At 31.9% G+C, this 23,227-nt stretch overlaps 1 protein-coding gene across 1 annotated transcript; it reads right to left on the reverse strand.

Moving 5' to 3' along the window:
* Positions 1-733: 733 nt before the first annotated feature.
* LOC132721819 (ADAM 17-like protease) lies at positions 734-23,226 on the reverse strand (the record flags this gene model as incomplete). The annotated part of the gene is given in 21 exon segments (XM_060706189.1): positions 734-787; positions 1,471-1,559; positions 1,987-2,065; positions 3,243-3,358; positions 6,069-6,148; positions 7,186-7,251; positions 8,192-8,296; positions 9,057-9,195; positions 9,553-9,622; positions 10,060-10,184; positions 10,867-10,980; positions 11,472-11,610; positions 12,058-12,159; positions 12,836-12,931; positions 13,647-13,780; positions 14,284-14,357; positions 15,079-15,176; positions 16,426-16,517; positions 17,588-17,718; positions 18,612-18,753; positions 23,042-23,226. Coding segments are annotated over 21 exon segments (2,100 nt in total), but the record flags the coding sequence as incomplete, so codon positions are not given.
* Between the last annotated feature and the right edge of the window lies 1 nt (position 23,227).

A 23,227-nucleotide genomic window follows, 5' to 3' on the forward strand; every position in this document is an offset into this window, starting at 1 on the left:
TCAAAAAATTTTTTATTTCATAGTAAACAACAAAAATGTATCACAAACAATTAAAATCTTAACACATTTTAATGTTATTTACCAACATTTTGTTAACTAACTAATGTATTTTTAATGATTTTGGATTTAGGAAAAAAGTGTAGTAATAATAGCCCCCCTTTTTGGAAAATGTTTAGCCCCCAGGGCGTTTAATAGGAATTTTACGGTATAACATGAAGAACTAAAGTGTGCACAAATAATGTTTTCTACATTTTGTAAATGGTTTGTGTGTGCATAAAAATTTATTATTGGGTTTTTGTTTTTTACGGCATTTTTCTCAATTCAAATGCTATTACTTTAAAAAAATACTTAAAAGTTACACTGTAATTTTGACTTTATACTTGAATTACTTTTTATTTGGCAGCACTTATCGTAGCTGTTGAACGTCTAATGTCATCTTCTTTACATGCATAAATTTGTTCTCTTCAATGAAAACAATCTAAAGTTGGTGGTTTTTTTTTTTATATGAACTTGTCATCAATAACAAATTGCAATATCATAAATTCATTATACTGGATAAATGGAAGAATATAACCTTGCTGACATAAACATAACCCATGGCTGGCGAATAAGATAATATTTATTTCATTCAGGATATATTCTCCTGTATAAATACCATCAGTAACTTCCATCAGTAACTTGCATAACTATTATCATAAAGGTAAGAATATTGAAACAAGTTAAACAAACTTACAGATCTACTCATCCAATTCCTTTTGGCTTTTTCTTTCCTATTATTCTTTTTATCCTGTAATAACAAAAGATGATGTGCATCAACTAATTATTTAATGGTGCAACAAAAGTTAAAAGCATGAAAATGACACCTGAGTAGAACCACCAGCGTTCCATAAGCTACCTGGATAGCTACCTCACTTCCTCCCTAAACCCACAGTGGTGAGGGGCCACTTCTATTTTCATTTGTCAAATTCTACTTATTTTTGGGATACTTTATTAGATTCCAAAAAAATACTCATTGGTGTTCCTTTTTAGCAATGAGTACAGTAATAGTGATTTAGTATTTTGTATGGACGTCAAAATACTTCTTTGTTTACATTTTGCTACTTTTATGACAAATAATTTTACATTCAGCTCATGTTCTTAGTTATAAGCATCTAACATGCATAAAACCATTATACATTAAAAAACTCTGGTTTTCCCTCTCTAAAGAACGTAAAAATATATATTTATTTTTGGGGCATAATGTGTCTTTAATGTTGTAAAATTCATAACAAATTTACATACATTTAATAAGCAACAAATACAATTCTTTCTTTTTTGTTCTTTCTTTCTTTGTATCTTTTTTTTTTTTTTAATTACTGCTACTTTAGAATTTAAACGACACTTATAAAAATTATATTTGCCCTTTTTTAAGAAGTAAAAATAGATTTTGTTTCCGAGGCATAATGAGCCTTTAAGTAAAAATATACTTACAATAAAACTAATGGTACAACTAGCTGGTATCCATATCAATAAAGACAATACTATAACAGTACCCACTATATTACTTCTCATAAACTCAACTGAAATATATAAAGTATCATTTTATATGTGATAAATAGTTTCCTAAATTTTCATAACAATTTAACAATGATAGATGTTGTACTTTTTTTCTATACTATACAGTCATGTTCAATATAACATCTGTAGAATTTTTTATGCCCCATTTTAACGTCTTTTTGGTAAAATCTTGAGGGTCGGTCAATCAAACAGGCCTTCCTGGATAATTGGCCAGTAGTTACCAACTTTTATTATAAAGTGTCCTTAATCTTATATGATTTCTTATTCAGTGAAAGACTTTTAGTCATTACACATAATGTCTCTAATTTCAACTAGGAGCTGAGGAATCACCCTTGCAACTGATTTACCATGAAATCTCTACAGATCTTTATAATAGTATTAATTCTTCCTAACACCTAAAACACATTTTTAAGTTAAATTGCTACTTACCTAATTGATCGATGGATATATCTTCTATAATATTAAACAACCGAAGGATCATATCCCTCTTTACCTTCTCACACCGACCCTATGATCAAAATAAAGGAACAATTCATTACATTTGTATATCCTGTATGTGTAATTATGATTATTTCATTTTTTTTTTACTATAATATCCTAACTCAGGTCCTATGATTAAGGAATGATTCATAACAATCTGACAATACTCAATAGGAATTTTTTGTTTGAATTGGTCATACCAACACAGTATAGGTCATATGGTGATTTTTTTTAGCTTTACTGGTTAAAGAAGATCTCAGGTACACTTCCATGGACTATTTCAGGTACGAACAGGCACCTGAGTAGAACCATTGACCTTTTGTAAGCTAGTGTCCCTGTCGGTACCACAGCGGTAAGGGACAAGTGGTTTGAAGTCAACGACCTTAACCACTTGACACCCTCCCAATAGGATTCTGAAAAATGTTAATATTACCTGACAAAACAGATTCTGACAAAAATCAAGTAGATTCGGACGAAAAGCAAAAAGATTCTGGCAAAAGTTAAAAATATATGTAGACCTTTTAAACAATTCTAGTAAACTATCTAATTCTGACGATGATAGCCTAATTATGATCAAGTAAATACATGATTTGTTTGTTTTGGTTTTAAGAGCGATTTTAAAACAGTTTAAGTCATATCTTGGCAGTCTATCTAACGGGATTTCCTTGATAACTCAGTAGTAAGTGACCGACTGCTAATCTTACAACATCACTGAATCAGCCATGGGAGATAAATGACCATAACACTTAATGTCCGAAGATAATGACCAGACATTGTTATGTTTTTCTTACAATAAGTGACTTATATATATTTAACCAAAGACCAAGGAATAAAATACAGTATTTTTCCCAGCTATACGATGGATTGCTTTAAAGACGGGGGTCCTTATTTGCCTAAAAATGGCACCTTTTTGCTAAGACGCTCTTATAAAAGGAATATAATTTTTTAAAGGAAAAAATACTACTGCACCTCAGTTTTTTTTATTGAAAATGGTAATATATTTTCAGTAATTTGTTGTCTAGAAAATATTCAAGAGCACATTATGCATTCACCTTAAACTTGATTTTTTTTTACATTGGACAAGCATTTTATTGAACACCAAGACTACCAAGAATTATTTCAATGTCATGGCTATGGAATATTTTTGTATTACAAAGTGAATTTGGAGTTTACATAAAAATAAATTGAAAAAAAAAAAAAAATACCTGGTTACAAAGTCCTTGGTAACACGGTCTTTTATCTGGGAGAAACGTGTCATTAATTTGTACACACTCGCTCATCTGATATTTGTGACGGCAACATCTATAGCACGCAAATTCTTCTAAAAAATACATGTAAAACATAATATCATTGATAATTGTGGCTTTGAGATTTGATAAAACTTCAGTTTTTAGATCAATTTCTGTCATTCATGTATATATTACAACTAAATACAAAAGTATGGAACATTGGTTGAGAATAAAAAAAAAAACAAGAGCTGTCCCAGGAGACAGTGAAGCTCAACTAATAAAATACTGGACGCAGTAAGAAAGACAAAACTATGAAAGAAACATCAAATATGTATTTAGTAATAGTAAAAAAATAACGTTTGTTAACATAAATTCAAAGTTCAAGGGGGTCTGAAAATAGTCGCGCTAGAGTTATGAACCTTGTCACACAACATGTGTGTAATGATAAGAAATATATATTTGAAGTTTGAAGTAGATACCTTAAAAAGTAAAGAAGTTATATTTCTTAAAGAAAATCCTAAGTTCAAAGAGAGAATAGCTTCAAGAGTTATGAACATTGTCACATAAGATGTAATTGATGATAAGGAATAAGTATTTGAAATTTTAGGTAAATACCTTTAAAACTAAAGAAGTTATAGTAAAAAATAACATTTTTCAATTAAAAAAATCTAAGTTTATGGGGAGATAATTCTTGCAATATAGTATTTTTTAAGGAAAATTCTAAGTTCAAGGGGTGATAAATCTGAAAATATTTGTTCTAGAGTTATAAACCTTGTCACATAAGATGTGGTTGATGATAAGGAACATACATTCGAAGTTTGAAGTCGATACCATAAGAAATGAAAAAGTTATAGTGAAAAATATTTTACTGCACCAAAACTTTAATCTGAAATCTGGACGCGGACACCAGGGCGAGTAGGACAGCTCTCCATATACTTCGTATAGTTGATCTAATTACACATCATCACCAAATTTCTGATAGTTTTGTTTTTCAATATTTTCAAAAAAAAGGAATAAATAATAAGTAGAATGCAATGAGGATGCCTGTATTTGAATTATCAATATACATGTATTACATTATAAAATACAAATTTTTTAAGTAGTAACTAACTAAAATTTAAAGCAAAGTCTGAAAAGGGAGCCAATTCATCAGAAACTTAAAACATTTCTATTTATGGGACTGTCTGATGACTGGACTGACATGCAAGGCATCTAGGGTAAGCTGAAGGGGAAATGAGCCGCGTCACGACAAAACCAACGTAATGCGTTTGCGACCAGCATGGATCCAGACCAGCCTGGGCATCCGCGCAGTCTGATCAGGATCCATGCTGTTCGCTATCAGTTTCTCCACTTTTAATAGGGTTTGTAAGCGAACAGCATGGATCCTGATCAGACTGCGCGGATGCGAAGGCTGGTCTGGATCCATGCTGGTCGCAAACACATTACCTTGATTTTGCCGTGACGCGGCTCAAATATTTAAGGCTTAAAATCTAAAAATTAATTCGTAGCACAACCCTTAACTAAGTTGCAAAAGGGGCATTATTCTGTAAAAATGCTTAATAGAGTTACCTCCTCCTATGAATAGGTTGGAAGCATAGGTAGTACGCAAACTTTTAAATTCAAAGTCAAAAGGGGGCATGATGGTGTACAAGTGTGCAAAGTTTCAAACTCAAAGCCTATTTCAATGAACTTTGAAAATATTTTAGGTGGTACACAAAATTTAACATAAATGGTTACGCCACTGATGCTCGGGGGACTAAGATAGCTCTCCTTATTCTTTGAAACAAGAGTGCTGCATGCTGTCTTAACACTCATCTGTGGAAAAGGGGTGTAACTCAAAAAATATGACTTTCAGAATTACGTCCAGTGTCGTAACAACTGCACCTTGTCATGATAAGCAAGTATTCACCTTGTCATGATAAACAAGTATTCACCTTGTCATGATAAACAAGTATTCACCTTGTCATGATAAACAAGTATTCACCTTGTCATGATAAACAAGTATGCACCTTGTCATGATAAACAAGTATGCACCTTGTCATGATAAGCAAGTATTCCAAGTTTCATATTGATAACTTTTAAAATGCTTGAATAATGGACTACAAATCATATTTATCGTATAAGTACCTAACTCACAACCAACCTATTATCAAACCTTTCATTAATGTGCTGTTATTTTTTTACTAGAAGTGACTATGATGTCCTGAACTTGTGTGCTTAAAAGCTTTGTTTCTGACAGACATGTCTGCTGATGTCAAATGAAAACAATGCATAGGAACAAATAATTACATTACATATTTTATTTCTTAGCGTAATTTCATACAAATTGCTATTACCTTTGTAAGTCCCATAAATACACCATTAACTATTTTGAAAAAAAAATATCTTAAAGCAGGTACCTGCATCATGTAGGGTACTTAATTGTCATGTGATAGTCATATAAAAATCACTTCATTGGCTAAACTAAACAGTAGAATTTTAGAGATACTTGAAGGGGTTTGAGATTAGGTTCTTTATTTCAAGAGGCCATGTCAGTTTTAAAAAAAGGGTTGTGCTTTTCTAAGATGGAAATAGAGCTTTTTTGATTGTTGAATTTCAGTCAAATTTTACAGAAATGTTACATAAAGATTAAAGTGTACATATGTAAAGATTTTTTATAAAATTATATTTTTATTTATACTAAAAGACCTCTTGAATGCTTAGAGGTTTGAGAACTAGTTAGTCCGCGGTAAGATGACAACCCAGCAATCATAATAGCTCAACTTTTCTTTGAATCAGACTAGCTAATAAAACTGAACATACCCTTTCCACATATACAAGGTGTATAATCCTTATTATATCTTTCACAAAAATTCTGACATATGCCATTTTTACATTTTCCTCTGAAAAAGAAAACAATAATATTGATACAGTACCATTACATAAATTTAGCGTGGCCGAGTGGTTAAGGTTGTTGACTTCGAACCACTTGCCCCTCACCGCTGTGGGTTCGAATCCTGACAGGGACTTTGGATTCTTTCATGTGAGGAAGCTATCTAGCTAGCTTACGGAATGTCGGTGGTTCTACGCAGGTGCCCCTTCATGCCTGAAATAATGCACGGAAGGGCACCTGAGGTCTTCCTCCACCATTAAAAGCTGGAACATCGCGATATGACCTATACTGTGTCGATGTAGCAGAAAACCCAAAACAAAGAAACATCAATTTAGATGAGTAAGGTCAAAATTATCACAACTGTTTCAGTTCAATGTTGACTATTTTCAATGATGAATAATTATTCATATTTACCATTATACCACTCATTATACAACTGCATGTTTGTAACGTCGCTATTCATTGAATAATCATGATGTTTACATAGTCTATACACAGGGCTGCTGTCAATTTATTGAGTATTTTTCGTTTTTCCTCAAATAAAGGAATTCTGCTGTTTTATAAATTCATTATAAATACTCTAATAGTTGTTTGCAATAAAACCCTCACAAAACCTAGTGGTTTGGGTTATATATACAAATAATCATTTATATAGGGCCATATAACCTGTCAAAATCTTTTTAACTAATAATATGCATATTGATTGAGGAAATACATCTTAGTTTTAATTTTGTTAATTTTTTTGTTTTGTTATTAATGCTTCGAAGGGAACACCCTTTTTCCAGATATTTTTAACTTTGAAATTTTGACAATGTTATTTATATTCTCATACCTAGTTTTGATTGTTTTAATTACATGACTGTAAAATATCCCACAATCTGTAATTTAGAGATGCCTCAAATATGTACATTGTTACATAAATTTATATTGTACAGGGAGAAAATAAGAAGAGCGAGTGCATGGCGTCTGATAGCCACATTTCTAGCCTTTTGTATACATAGAAAAACCTCCAATAGTATTAAAATACTTTACAATTACTATACTTACTGATCGACGCAATCTGTATCGTCTGCGATGTTGTTTGTGATGTTCGGACAAGTTATATGAACGCCACTATGATGATGTCAAGGAAAGTTCCTAACGCATATAAGTTATTTGTTTGTTTCGGTGTATGATAAAATAAATTTCACTGAATGAGCCCAAGATGCAATATCTTATGTACTTGAGTGGCATAGGAAAAATTGCTGAATTTTACAACAGAAGTTTCAAGTCAAAGCAAATCTAAGTCTGATTTCGTTTGATAAATGGTTTACAATAAAATCGTGTTAAATCAGAATTCATGAATCTTGGAAATTCGCAATCTGGACAAAAGATAATTGAAAACAATTTTTCTGACATTAATTTAACCCGTTAATCTAGAATTTCAATATCAGTAACTGGATTTCAACTTTGGAGACTATATGTATAATAAGTCTATTCAAAATGATTTGTTAAATGAGGCAATATAAAGCTTAATCAGTTGATACAGAATTACCAGGTAACTTGTCAAAGATAATCGCCAACGGCCGTTGAAACCAAAGTTAGCAGGATGAATTGGCAATTCAGATACCTAAGTTCAATCCCTGACTGTTAAATGCAGTGTTTTCAGTAACAGTTTTATGCATACATTTATCACATACCCGTGCCGCTTTTGCGACTTCATAAAAATGGTATTGCACTGCCATGCATATATTTTGACATGATGTCATGTGTGTTATATAAACATAGCGCTATACTGTAGGCTTGTCAATGAAGAATGTTTCTTTTTCACTTCAAACGATCTTTTTTTGGTATGTGATAAACAGTATAGTGAATTTGTGTAAGTTCATTACTGACTTTAATGAACTTGTTGAATAAAGTAATATTATGCTCGCTACAGGCCTGCATAATATAATTTTAATCAACTTCTTCAATAAATTCAGTATTATATATAATATCCTCTATATATGTAATATCCATTAATTTTAGTTCTCCATCTTCGAAAACAAGTCCCTATTGTATGTATAAAGGATACTCGCACTTGATCTCGCCAAGACAGGAACCTTCTAAAGCAGGACGACATGTAACGTTAGTAGTTGCTGGTTGACATATCCCAGAACAGCACCCATAATTCATTGGGCTACAAAAAACACCAAAGCAGTAAATTACCTTAACTATTAAAGCAAAATCAGCATTTTTCATACAAGTTGGTAGATCAAATTTTTATAAATTTCTTATCATCATTTTTAACATTAAAACTTTTATATATATAAGAACCCTAAAAATCGAAATGTTATAAAAATTAGAAAGGAGATTTTTCTTGTACAACAGTATTAGAAAAGGAGGGGATTGGTTTCCTATAATATTTTTTGGGTTGTTTTACGCCAATTTCAACACATCTGGGTCATATCCCGGAGGTTAGTCCAACTAACCAGACTTTTTTGTTGCATAAACTTGTAATTGACAATTTCTACACAATATTTCAACGAGTGATGGACGTGTAAGCGAACATGGCTTCATATCAACTGTGAGAGGCAAATGACCATTAGACTCAATGCCCAAGAATTTCACCTTGCCCAACTATTTACCAAGCAACCCTCTGGATTAGAAATCCTATATTCTCTCTATATGGCTTAGCAAGCCGGTGAACTTTTTTAATTATTTCATCATAATTATATTACCTCTTTCATAAACATACTGGAACCGAAAAAATAACAGATAATTTCTTGACACTTTCAAAACATTTCTTATGTAAACAAATAAATACTTTAAAGTGTTTTAACTAGTAAGTCTATACTCGTAGAAAAAAACTGATCTAACTTGTATAAAATTCAATGTTTTTATGACTCAAGGGAGGTAACATAGAAGTGTCTGGACAAAGACAGGAAAAGGCCGGTTACCTGCATTTCATTCCAGCACGTAGCTGACATTTATCATTACAACACAGATCCATGTCATTTTTAGTATGGTACCCGGCGTCACATTCCTCCCCCTCGTCTATTCTGCCATTTCCACAAAATGCTCCGTCACCACGACCCTCTGTGATATTAAGATAATAAAATTCAATTTCTACAAAAAACTCATTATCTGATTCACTGGTAATTAGAGATTAGGTTTCAAACCACCAAGATGCCCTATTACTGATAACTAGCTACTTTCTGGGGCGTAAAGCTTGAAAGATGCCACAAGAAAATTTCCTGTGTTGAATCTTTCTATTCCTTTTTGTACAATTGTTTATTGCCTAATAAAAGATCTAATTTTGAAAAATTCATAACTTTATTTATAGTTAGAAAGACCGACACGTTTTACAGCTTGCAACACAGCACTCAATATTAAAACCTGGAAAATTATCAAATTGATAATTATTAAAAAATCATTCAAAAACTATATATTTACCTATAAAACAGTCATAGCCTTTAATTTTTAGAACTTTGAAAATGTACTCCCTACTGCATGGTGAAAAAAGCTGAAAAAAAAATGAAATGAAAGAAAGAATAAAACTGATATTCATTAACCTTAATACCACCCTAAATATCTTTAATGGGCTATTCCATCTTTCGAGGTGGACAAAACCATTTATCATTTTCATGGATTTTTTTTAAAAACATGCACTGTATAAGTGATTAAGTACGCAACAAAAGTCATCCTTTTTTGTGGGGTAAAAACATAATTTCAGGCACTTCATATAAGAATCCTACAAGGTTTGTAATATATTTTTCAGTGAAAATACAGAAGTTACTTCCCCTGATCCATAAAGTTTTAAACAATCATCTTATTTCAGAATTTTCAGCACTTTGATTATCACATAAAAATATTATATTTTCATTGCTGTGAGCATTTCAAAGTACAAGACCCTTCTTTTTACATATAATGATATATTGAAGAAAAAAATTCATTATATACCAGATTATTTTTATCGTATCCACTCACTGCCCATGGATACATTATGTATTTACCATCCTTGTATTCTGAAGGGGCACAGTTTTTTGTTTCAGGATCATGTTCACTGCCCATGTTATGACCAAACTCTGAAAAGTATAAATTCAACAAATCTTAAAAAGACCATACACATAGATGCCAAGATGAATAAGACAGTAACTTATATTGACTAAATCTATCATTCACCTTATATTTTACCATATTTGTGATGAAAGCTTTAAAGGCCCTTTAAGCCCTGGAAACGCTTTAATGTTATTTCTCAAACACTTTTTATTTTCTGTGTCCTGTTACAGTTTCCTAAAATACTCATTGGCCAATTACCTGAACCAATCTTTGCTTCTGTTGTCTTTTGGCAATCTATACAATTACAGTGATTTAGTGGAAGTCAAAATACTACTTTGTTTACATTTTTCTTCTTTTAATGACAAATAATTTCACATTCTTCCTGCTTTCTTCAGGTGATGAAATGTAACATGCTCTAAAACATTATTAGATTATTTTGTCAAGAGGAGAAACACCTTGGAGGCTACTCAAGCGGGCACTTGAGTAAAACCAAAGCAGAAACATTCATTTCAAGCTCAAATGACTTTGATCTCATTACCCAATTAGATGAAATAAATAATAATTTGATTATGAATATTCTGGCCAGATAAAAAACCAACCTGTCAATGAATATTCAGATATGAAAAATGGGTACTCAGGTCTGCTAAAGTTATTACAAATGAAGAGATAAGTATAATAAGCGATAGGTAAGATAAAGGTTACTGTTACCATGTGATGTAACAAGTTGTGCTTGTAGAGCCAGTAATCTGTGCCCTGCTGAATTCTGGGAGGAACTCCAGCCTGTATTTAATGTCATGCTTACACCTGAGTACTTCGGATATGCTGAAAATATGACAAAATAATTTTGTGTGATAGTAAATAAAAATTTGCTCCTTAACTTTTTTAATAATCTGTTTCATATTTTTTGCTAGTTATATAATCTTGTTTGTATTAAACATTTTATATTAGATTTATAATTATGAAAGTTTGAAACTTATGTGAACCATATTTAAATCTGTTTCGTTGAACTTACCAAGAACTGGTGTTATATGAGGTACATAACTTGGGTGTGACCCTATAAGAATCTTATACTGTCTGCTGGTACAGACCGGAATATCTAGCTTCTGATACTTGTCAAATGCATTGGAAAACTTTTTTTTTTCTTTTCAAAATATAAAACTTTTCATTTCTTTCAACAAAGTACATTGTATAGCAAAAAAGGGTTCTCCAAATTTTCAAGTTTTAATTAGTTTAAATATTACTCAATATGCATTAGAGCATAACAATTTTGATACTATTACTATAATATGATTTTTTTTTAAAAAAAATCTTACATTTTGAGCAAATACCACCAACTGCAGCCCTTCTATCTGAGGCGATATATGCCAACCCCAGGACACCATCGTCAAACTGCCGGTATGTAAACAGATGTGCCAAACAGTATCTCCTGAAGTACTTGTCAAAACTAAATGCCTGTGAATGATATATTCAATTACATGTAAAGTAAGTAGCTAACATTATAATTTCTTGTCAGACACCAGGAATGATGCGGTGGCTGAACTGTGCTCTGCCCAATTCAATGTGGCTTACTGCCATGATCTGGAGTGAAAACTACCAACACCACCACCACCTCTGACAGTCAAAATAAAATTGTTTAGCATTTTTCAGATTTTACTGTAGCTTAACATTCTTGGTGTCTGTCATCTTCTTTTTTTTAAACTCAAGGCATGAGTGGATACATACAATCATACAACTTCATTAAGCTACCTAGAAAGTTTTGTGGCATAAAAAAATAAGCTTGTCAATCTGTTAAGGGGATTTAAAACCTTGTATCTTACATTCTATTCAAATTCATGTTTTTTTTATGTAAATTGACTAAAATAAGCTTTTGTATATTAAATTTTTATTCTGTCTAAATACCTCTAGAAAATCTTTTGTGTCCCACTTCCCTCTCTCTATGTTGTAGTGATTCTTCCCTTGTAATTTTGTATCTACTGAAAATGACTCATTATGTATCCTCATCTATAAATAGAAATATATAATAATCTATTTATAGAAAAAAAAGAACTATAAACAGAAAGCAAATAATAACCTTTACATATGATGCAGAAAAAAAAATCATAATTAAATGGACTCCACTGAGGTCTTTTGACATTACGAAACTGGAAATAATTTTTCAAGATTAATGTTCCATTTGATGTGGGTGCAGATTCATAACTTGCATGCAAAATTTCAGATCATTTGCTTACTCTGCTTTTCCAGAATACTTTTTCTTAATGCGAAAATGACCCAAGATTGAAAAGCTTTGCAACACTTTTCACTCAAATCAGACTCAGAGCTTTTCAATTTATGTCTGAGTGTATTTCTTTACTATCTTTTGCATATCTTTGTTTCAAGTGCCGCTGTTGATCTATGTAAAAAATTAAAATATGATGTGTTACGTTTTTGGACCTCAGTAGACTTCCTTTAATAGTTGAGACTTACTGAGCGCCGATTTGATTTCAATGTTTTTTTGTTTAATCTCATGCAGTTTTAGTCTACTTTATATAAAAATGGACTAAACTGAACGACTCTCTGTTATATGAAAGTGTTTCATAATTTTTTGGTTGGGGTTTTACGTCACATCAACACAGTATAGGTCATATGGCGATTTTCCGGCTTGACTGGTGGAGGAAGACCTTTAAAATTTAATTCTTACCTCTCCAATCTCAAACCCTACACCTATCATAGAATTAGAGGACTGGTCAAACTGCGTGTTGCGATAAATTGTGTTCACAAACTGTATCACATTAATCTGAAAACAAATAAAATACAATATTTGTTGTATTACCGAAAATTACCCTGAAGAAGGTGAGTAAACATAGGCTCTAAAAAGTCTTATTATACACCATAAATACCTACTTACAATCGAAATAGCCTAACTACAATAGGGACAGTGCCAAATCAGGTGTTATAATAGTTATTTATGTCACATTTTGCACAGCATACAAAATGTCACTTGAATATTTACATTCTGTACACAAATGATACATTTCTCTCTACTGACTAAGTGTTATCTTTCGAAAATTTGTTCGCTCATCCTGTAGAGCGCTATTTTAACCTTTTCCATGCTAAGTAACTTAAATGGACTTGTCAATCTTTCAATCTGGCAAAAACCATTCATCATTTTTAGGGAAAATTCCAGAATAAATTCTGCAGCCACTGGTAGGCAAAGGGTTTACACTTGGACAAGGGCTGTCAATAGAACAGCATGCTCCACAATTCAAAGTGCTTGATAGTAAAATAAGAGCCTAGATACTTGATACTATAACAAGAGCCTTGATAATGAAAAAATCTAAGTATAAAAAGGGACATGATTATGTCAATATCTATGTTAGAGTCATTGCCTTGGATAGTGACCTCCTATTATTTACTAAAGTGTGGTGCTGGCACCGATATCTGGGTGAGTACAATTGCTCTCCCTATTCTTGGAACAGTTGAGCTAAAAACTAGGGATTGATATAACATACTAGATAAAGGGCGGTGGCTCTAGCTGAAGATCCTCCCATATGTCTGTAGAACATGTAGTCAGCAACAACCATCAACTGGCAAGTTGTTCTCTCGGCAAGATATGGTGACGTCTCGCGCTTGTATCTGTGAGATTCTATAATTAGAAAACATGTCATGAGGTTTAAATATGCATAATCATTCGACCCTCGTGTAATAAAGGCTTAATAAACAGTCTGTTAAATCAGATTTATATTTTGATCATGGTGGCACCAAATTAATATCACTAAGTATTGTAACGACAAAAATATTTTATTTTTTTTGTAAATAAAGAAAATAAGAAGTAGATTGGACCTGGCATTACATTAAGCATTTTTAAAAAGTAAATTCATTTATTAGTTAACTCAATGTCTTATTCAAAAACAGTCAAAGAATTTAGGAGCAGAAAAATTTTAGAGGATAAACTTTTCCATTTGAAATTCAGTAAACTAAGGTGACCCTCATATTTTTAATTTTGACCCCATAGTTTTTGCTTTGAAGCTATTTTTTCAAACCAGTTCTTTGACCCTATTTTTCTAGCTTTGAGCCAATTTTTTTTTTACTTTGACCCTATTTTTCTGACTTTGGGCCTATTTTTCATATTGTGATGCAATTATTTACCATGCTGTTCCACTTCTACTCTACCATGTAACTCATCATCATCATTCCCTTCTTTAATGCCACATACAGGATGTCTGAAAAACATTAAACTCTGTGTACCAATCAAATAAATACAAATCAATATTTGTGTTATCATTATTGCATATTTAAATACATGTGTACATAATTCAATAAGAAAATATAACTTCTGTATATGAGAATATTCAATAAGTGTAGGTTAGTTGAATAAAATCATATCATGCGAGCCTCTGGCAAGCATAATATTGTTTTATTCAACAAGTTCAATATTATAGGTGCCTCTTGCAATGTTAATACTTCTGCATGATCCAATAATCATGTCATTAATTTTGTACGATCCAATAATTGTATCAATAAATCTTTATGATCCAATAATCACGTTGATAATTCTGCAAGATCCAATATTTGTATCAATAATTCTGTAGACCCAATAATTGTATCAATAATTCTGCATGACCCAATAATTGTATCAATAATTCTGTCAACCAAATAATTGTATAAATAATTCTGCATGACCCAATAATTGTATCAATAATTCTGCATGACCCAATAATTGTATCAATAATGCTAGAGATCCAATAATTGTATAAATAATTCTGCATGACCCAATAATTGTATCAATAATTCTGCATGACCCAATAATTGTATCAATAATGCTAGAGATCCAATATTTGTACAACAATCCTGTATGATATGATATTTGTATTAATAATCCATCATGATCCGATATTTATTCAATTACACATTATCCAATATATTTAAGTGGTGAGAACTTACATGTGTTGTCCATTATCAGCATATTCAAATTTCATGTCAGATTTTCTATATGACACCATAGTGTGGTTGTCTGATTCTGGCAATAATCTCCAGGATGGCTGTAAAATATAAACAATAACACTTCTAAATATAAATAATGATACAAAAAAATGTTGAATGTGGTGGTAAACATTCTTAAAAAGGACAGTGAGTAAGAGTTGTTGTTTTTTTATGTGCACATAATGCTTTTATTTTGAAAAAGAATGCAGATTTATAAAAATTCGTACAAGTTGCTATTGCTTATAGAAAAACACACCTAATTCAATTTCCAGCGTTTGGTCAGTGTTGGTGGTAAAACAGTAGCCAGAATATTACATATTGTTATTATTTGAATCTACACAAAGAGGGATAATTCAGTAAAGTCAATGCTAGAGTAACAGGCCTTGACCAATTCATAAAATTTACTGTTGTGAACTAAGAAGTCTCAGGAACATAGTACCAATCAGTAGAAAAATATACATGTATAAAGTACATACAAAAAATCCAAAAGTGAAATCTGATTAAATTATTGACAACCATCGAATCATTGTGTGCATTGATGCAATAAAATTATTACAACTATTAAACAAGATTCTTGGTGATGAGTGTATTGATTACCATTATTAAACAGCCTCTTGGTAATTGATGTATTGATTTAGTGGTGTACTGCCTAACAAGAAATCTACATGCATTTATTCTTACAGTACTTAATTCTCTGACCTATATTTTGTGTATTCATAAGATATTCAAAGACTTTGTATAGCCCATTTAGCATTTCTTAACGACGTTTTCTGAGAAATTTATTCATGAAATACTGAGCAGTGGGATTTATATATGCTAGCAATAAAACAAATATCTGCAGTAATTTATACTGTAACCCTTAACATATCATTGTTAAGCAATTGTCTATAATGTGTATACAAATACCAGAGGGGACTTTAAAATTGAATTTAGGCTGAAAGTGGAATTTCTAAATAACAGCAAGATTTTTTCTTAACAGCATTTGGCATAATGTCTAACATTGTTTGTCACTGTTATTCTCCATATTGGTGGCACAAGAACTTCCTTTACAAACAAACACTGCAAAAATCACTTTTAGCCCAAACTGTAAAGAATAGTGGGAAAGTTTCCCAGCTAGGCTACCAAGGGTTGGTGATTCTACACATGTGACCTGCTTGAGCCTGAAATAATACACAAAACAGAGAGATATCTGGGATCTTCCTCCAGTAATAAAGATTGAATGTCATTGTATTACCATTTGCAGCATCAGAGTGACTCCAAAATGAACTAAAAATAAGGGTTAAAACATCTAATACTAGTATACGTTACCTCAATAACATACGTATCATCTTTAGTGACAATGTTGGCAAGAATTGCTCCATTCTCATCATAATTCACATTTGCTATAGCACTTTCATCATCTGTATAATAGACAAGGTCACAACATAATTAATCCTGGAGTCTTGTATATAATCAGTTTAATAAAAACAAACACTTTTCTTCAGCTTGTGAAATATTGTCTTCTTCAGAAAAAAATTGACATTCATAGAATAACTAATGATGCATTGTTTGTTTGACTATATGCTAAACAGAGTTTGACATTTTTATTTTTTTTATCTCTTATTTAAATCTTATACTTCAAGATAAAGCTAAAGAAGTGTATCTGTCCTAATTTTTGACCGGGACCATACTAGATTCAAACACAGTGGCAGCGTGACTGAGTGGTTTATACATGGGAATAGCAATCTAGGAATTGCTGACCATGTGGGTTCAAACCCCGTTCAGGACAAGCTGTTGTTTCTAAGAGCAAGAAACTTTACACTCATTGCTTAGTACTGAACAGATTGGCTCTAAAACAGATTTGAGAGTGTTTCAATGGCTTCCAACACAAACAAACAAATATTAATTTTGTATCAACTAATCATTTTTATGCTTATACATGTACATAGCTACATGTATAATATTCCTAGACCTTTATTTTAAAGGCAGTTGGAAAAAGTTTTGGCCTTGAGGCAAATTATTTCAAGTTTCATCAAATGTATATGCCATTCCTTTCAAAAATGTATTGTTATGCAAGAAAACATTGAGGCCCTGTCTTATAATAAAGCAACATTACCCTGCTTGGGAATTAGGCAATATTGCCCGGCAATGAACATGTAATTAAGCAACAATTACTGACTGCTTAATACTTAAGCAATAATGCCCTGCCTTAAAATAAAGCAACAATACCATGCCTTTAAGTTAAGCAACATTACCCTGCCTTACAAAAAAGCAACATTGCTCCTTTTTTACTGCCTAGTCTCAAAGGTTAAAAGTTTTCTAATTATTGAATAATAATAATTTATGAAGTATTGACTTGAGTCTTATCTATGTAATCAACTTTTGCTCTTGAATTATTCATTAATCAGGGAATGAAAGTAATTTTTTATTCAATAATTGTTGAGACTATCTTTTTATTGTCTGAGCAAAGTAAACATTGTAAATAATTTACCTGCAACATTTCCAGTGAAAAGCGATCCTCCATTTAAATAGAAAGGTTCTGATTTGCCATTACCTCGGACAATTGACGCCTTAAACCCATAGGACAGGATGTTTGATGGCTTAAGGTATAGATGAAACTGTCTGAAACATCAGAAATATAGTACTTCAAACTTACATTTACCATTAATTATATTGCTAAAACCTTAATTATACTGCTGAAACCTTAATTATACTGCTGAAACCTTAATTATACTGCTGAAACCTTAATTATACTGCCGAACCCCATACATTTACCCTGAATTATACTGCTGGAACTAAAAGTGATTAACCGTAAAAATTTTCAAATTAATTCCGAGTATATTCCTTTATCATTGGAGATGTCATAAGTAGAAACAATAATGAATATTGATGTATCATTGATATTTTTCTGTTGAGCAATAATCGATACACATTTGTAAAATGTGACTAATTAATTACATGTGAATGTCTAGAAATTATGAAAAATCACCAAAGACATAATCAAAAGCATGTGTTCATGTCAAAAACTATACAGTTGTTACATAATGAACACATTTCATAGCAGTGATGACAAAATTGGTCAAGAAAAAAAAAGCAAAAAAAAAGCATGCAATTGGTAAGACAATTCATAACAGTATGAACAGCACATGTACATTGTATTTTAATGAAATCATTTAAACATGTATGAAAATAAATTACAGATAAGTAATTATAAATAATTATCAATCATAAATCAGTGTACATGTATCTTCCTTACTTGCCATTCAATATCAATATATCATCAATGTGCTTTGTACTATATCAATGACAGCTCAATTTTTTAAACATTCACATTTTTACAGCTCAAGTTGATCTATCTAAGAATTGTTGGAAAAAAAAAATGATTTAAGGCTTTTGAACTTAAGAGCTCCTTTGTAATGCATGAAATCTTTTCTTTAAAAATAAATTAAATGTTGATCAATGTTTTATTGTATATGTAACCCGTATATGTATGTTAATTTTCAATGATAAATTACCTTCCGAGAGTGTTGACTGTCACCTCTGTAATGTGTGCCGAACTGTGAGGATTGGGATCTAATGACCTTTTGACCCTGTGTGTAAAGTCTGTTGTCTTCAGAGTTTCAAAATATCTTAATTGATTCTGGATGTTTCCACTTACTGAAATTACATCATAATAAAAGAGATTTATAATTCAACCATAAAATCGGTGTAACAAAACTTATTTAAAGCGGCCTTCAGCTGTTCTAAGATATATGAGCCGCGTCATGACAAAACCAACATAATGGGTTTGCGACCAGCATGGATCCAGACCAGCCTGCCCATTGGCGCATTCTGATCAAGATCTATGCTGTTCACTATCAGTTTCTCTACTTGTTCTAGAGTTTGTAAGCGAACAGCATGGATCCTGATCAGACTGCGGCTCAAATTCTTTCATATAATTGTGAAATCAATAGAATTAAGCAAGAAAAATGAAATTTGCCATCATTAAAATACATCAACAATTTGCAAAACCCTTGATAAAGCTTAGTCCCTCTAATCTTCCGGTCTGCTCTCTATATGTAAATTAGTAATGTGGACAATCCATTTTCAGATGTTCTATTTTTAGAAACGAACTTTGATGTCGCCTTATAAATAGCTTTAGGGAAAAAGGCTTAACAGAGATATGATGCATTTTTCCAACATAAAGTTACTGAAATACTTAGTTTGAAACAACACAGAAGTGTTTTACCAACAAAAAATAAAAGCTTAAAGGCTACTTTAAAGAAAGTAAATCAGTATAATCATTAATACATCAAAATCTTAACCTAATTTGACTAGCTCAGAAAGGAGAAGTACATTATGTTTACACTTCAAGTTTAACTTATATGGCGGCTATTGTAATCTGGTAAAGTCAGCAATGATTCTTCCAGCAAAGATTGAGTCAGAAAAATTTACCTGGACATAATACTAAATATTTACTTTCTATAAAATAAAACTAACTTTACAGTACTGTACATTTAGATGATTCTGCAGGAAGTTGATGAAGATATAGCAGGAAATTTAGATATAAGGTAACCTGGAAGCTACAACTTAACAGTACTCTATCCGCTTTACAGAGACCTAGTCCTACTTTCTTAACACTATACTGTCAGTTTAGGTATTCTATGTACTCACTAAATGATGTACATTGACCTTTCAACTTAAAATTTGTTTCTTTGGCTAATACTTTGTGAATGTCAAAATTGTAAAATCATAAGTTAACACCACTTTGAACTTCAAAATTAAACCTGTATTAAGGGAATGACGAATCACATATGTAGGGTCTGTACTTTATAGCCAAAGATAATTCTTGTGCCTAAACTGTCGAATGGACCCTAATTAACCCATTACTTCATGAGCATTTTGTGAAAAATGGCTGTTTTCATTGAAAAGTCTCCCGTTACAAGTTCAAATTGCTATAATACTATAACAACTGCTTCAACACTAATCAAACTTGGCACAAATGTTGACTGGACCATTGCCCTTGCAACAACATGCTCAGGCTTAAATTTTCTGTTACCATGGCAACGAGGGGACATCTCAAAATTGCCAAAAATCACTATTTTGCGTTGATTTTTTCCATCAAAATTGATTTCAAAGTGCTGCAACTTTTCAATGGATTGAGATAGAGTCAAATGTTTTTCAGCGTTGGTTACACGTTACCTTATGATCAATCTGGGGTCATTAACATCCTCTCACAAGTCCAAAATTTTCTTGGTGATGAGGGGGACTCCGCCCCCCTTCAAACCCCCAAAACAGAAGGGGGCACCCCCCTGATGTATCTTTTGGTTGGGGGGCCGCGCCGAAAAAGAGGTCACTTTTTTTAACATTTTTTCTCAAACAAAAACAAGTGTTTGGGGCCTAAATAAGGCATTTTTTCATCATTTGAGACAAAAAAAAGCGGGGGGGGGGGGGGGGGGTGAAAAAGGCGTTAAAAGGCGTGTATATGAAGTAATGGGTTAATAAATACACACATACAAGTTCACATTTTGATGTCCCCTAGACACTTGGCCAAATAGTCTTATCAACCTTTCATCTATCTATAGATAGTATGTATGGCCATAAAAAATTAAAAACATAACTTACATCTTGTGTTAATTCTTTCAGTTTTGACATGTAAAAGAATTTAAAATGACCTTTGAAAAAGGAAAAAAAGATTGCTTTTTAGTAAGTATTCATAACTCGGTGAAAAGATGCTGTCAAGTAGCACAGTTACAGCCTAAGACATTATGCCAATATTATTTTTTTTGGTTGAGTTTTACATTGCACCAACACAGTTTAGGTCATAATTTGGTAACTTTCTAGCTTTACTGGTGGAGGAAGACCTCAGATGCCCTTCTGTACATTATTTCAGGCACAAAAAAGGCACTGGAGTAGAACCATTGACAGAACATTAAAGCGAGCAGGAGCATAGCTTTCTCACATGTAGGATTTGATGATGCTTGCATGGCTCGAAACTAAAATGGTGACAGATAAGTGGTTTGAAATCAAAGACCCTAAATACTTGGCCACGGACGCCCCCTTAAAACAATAAAAAATAATCAGGAATGATGCTAAAACCTGACAAACATGACGTTAAGTTTTCCATGATACCTCTGAATGAATCAATTTTTTAAAATCTCCCTTAGAATTTTATTATCATTGGAATATAAAGAAACCAATCTTGGTACATATTTTTATATGTTTGTATATATGTGTATAATTATACAACACTGAAAAACCCTTGTCAAATACTTTGTTTAAATCTGAGGTCAATAAGTTCATCACATCTCCAGGGATTTCACTAGACCCTTTTAGCCCACCCGCACCAATGCACTTAAATTTCAAAGTCTAAAAACCTGAAATACTTTAAAATTCTGTCAGCACTTTAAAGCCACATGTCTCCAGGTGGTAAAAAAAAAAATAATTGAAATTAAATTTTAAGTAAACTAGTCTAGTTGTGTTTGATGAGTAAATTTATTATTACTGACGTCAGTCTTCTTAAAACTTAATTCAAGAAGGAAAGTTGACAAAATCGTCAGTAAAACATGTTAGTAAGACAATAACCAATATCAATAGAAAAGATAATCTATACAACATCGTCACATGTCACATCAGTGGTCAACTGGTCGGGAATAATCCCGAGATTTAAACTGTATGCCAGGGATCTGACAGAAAATGTATTTCAAACTTTTGAAAGTCAATTAATGTGAAGGCTGATATAGTAATATAGCTGTAGTCATAATTTATAGTTATATTTCAAGCTAAATCACTATAAACCTCTATAATAAGATTTTTGTTTATTTTTCATTTTAAATCTATTAATACAGAATTAATGAACTGCTTTAGAGAATCTTTGATGGTAGAGTGTGTGATTAAATATATGATAAAATTTGCTAACAAGTTATTATTAGTTTTTTTTCTTTTTGGAAATTGTATTTTATTATGGGTTTACATGCATTATCATTCAAAAGTTTGCTTGTCCTACTTGAAATGTATTGCTCTCCTTGCCGCTACTTGACACTGCATCTGGGTTTCTCTGCTGATATCACACAAATCCAAACATGTGCTACTTTACATGCTTAATGACACCTAATATGAAATTAGGCAAAGCCTATGAACAGAAGCCAGATAAAAACCTTTTGTTCATTTTTATTTTATATTTTTGATTTTTAAGGTGTCATTCGGTATTTCAGTGATGCACTGCTTATCAAGTTATGTTTTCACTCGGAACACAATGATTCATTCTTAAACCGAAAAGTTGCGATAGTTCCCTTATAGGAATACTCCCGTCTATTATCATTGATTTATGTTAAAAATGGGGGCGCTTGTCTAGAAATGACACTGAAAATTTCATTAATGAATATAGAAATCTATATATTTTTTTTAATTTTTATGCATTCAAATTCCTCTAAAGTATACAAATGTTGTCTATTGCTCAGCACAAACTAGTATCAGACGTTACAGGCTATATATAGTTTATGTCGGTCAAGTCTGACCGTTGCTTTGCTCAGAAGCAAAAATATCTCAAAGCGACGTCATATTTATAGGACTAGGCACAAGCCAAAGCCTTGACTTCCCCGTACAGACTGGGCAGATTAAAGTAAATCAGCACATGTTCAAATTACCTCCATCCATAGCAACAGGATCGTAGTTACCGTGGGAAATATTAGATCTTAATTTAGCTCTTGAATTATTTTTTTACAAATCAAAACCATGATACTGTAGTTTGATACATTGTGATATTTTTGACACTAAAATCTGTTTCTCTATGACAGCCTATAAAACATTTCATACATTTCCTATCTTCTTGAATATTCTATAAGAACATCGCTGTAAACAGTACTAACTACGCCACAACTGGACAGGTAAATTGTTGGAAATATTTGAATTTCAGTGGGTGGGGTGAGTCATCTCAAACCGTCTAGTAACAACTTTTGTCACTTACCTGAAGATATGAGCAGAACGTATAAAAGGCGAAAAATAAGTGCATTAAATTTCATTTTTAAAATATATTCCTGTCACATAATTCATTGACATTAATCATCAATTTCTAAATCGGTTGCTGTTCTCATCAAAACACGGAAGGAAAAGCAATTAGTAAGGATCACAACAAAAGTATTCCGAATATTTT

Source organism: Ruditapes philippinarum, unplaced genomic scaffold, assembly GCF_026571515.1.
Source record: "Ruditapes philippinarum isolate M1 unplaced genomic scaffold, ASM2657151v2 ctg3765_1_1_1_1, whole genome shotgun sequence".
NCBI lineage: Eukaryota > Metazoa > Mollusca > Bivalvia > Venerida > Veneridae > Ruditapes > Ruditapes philippinarum.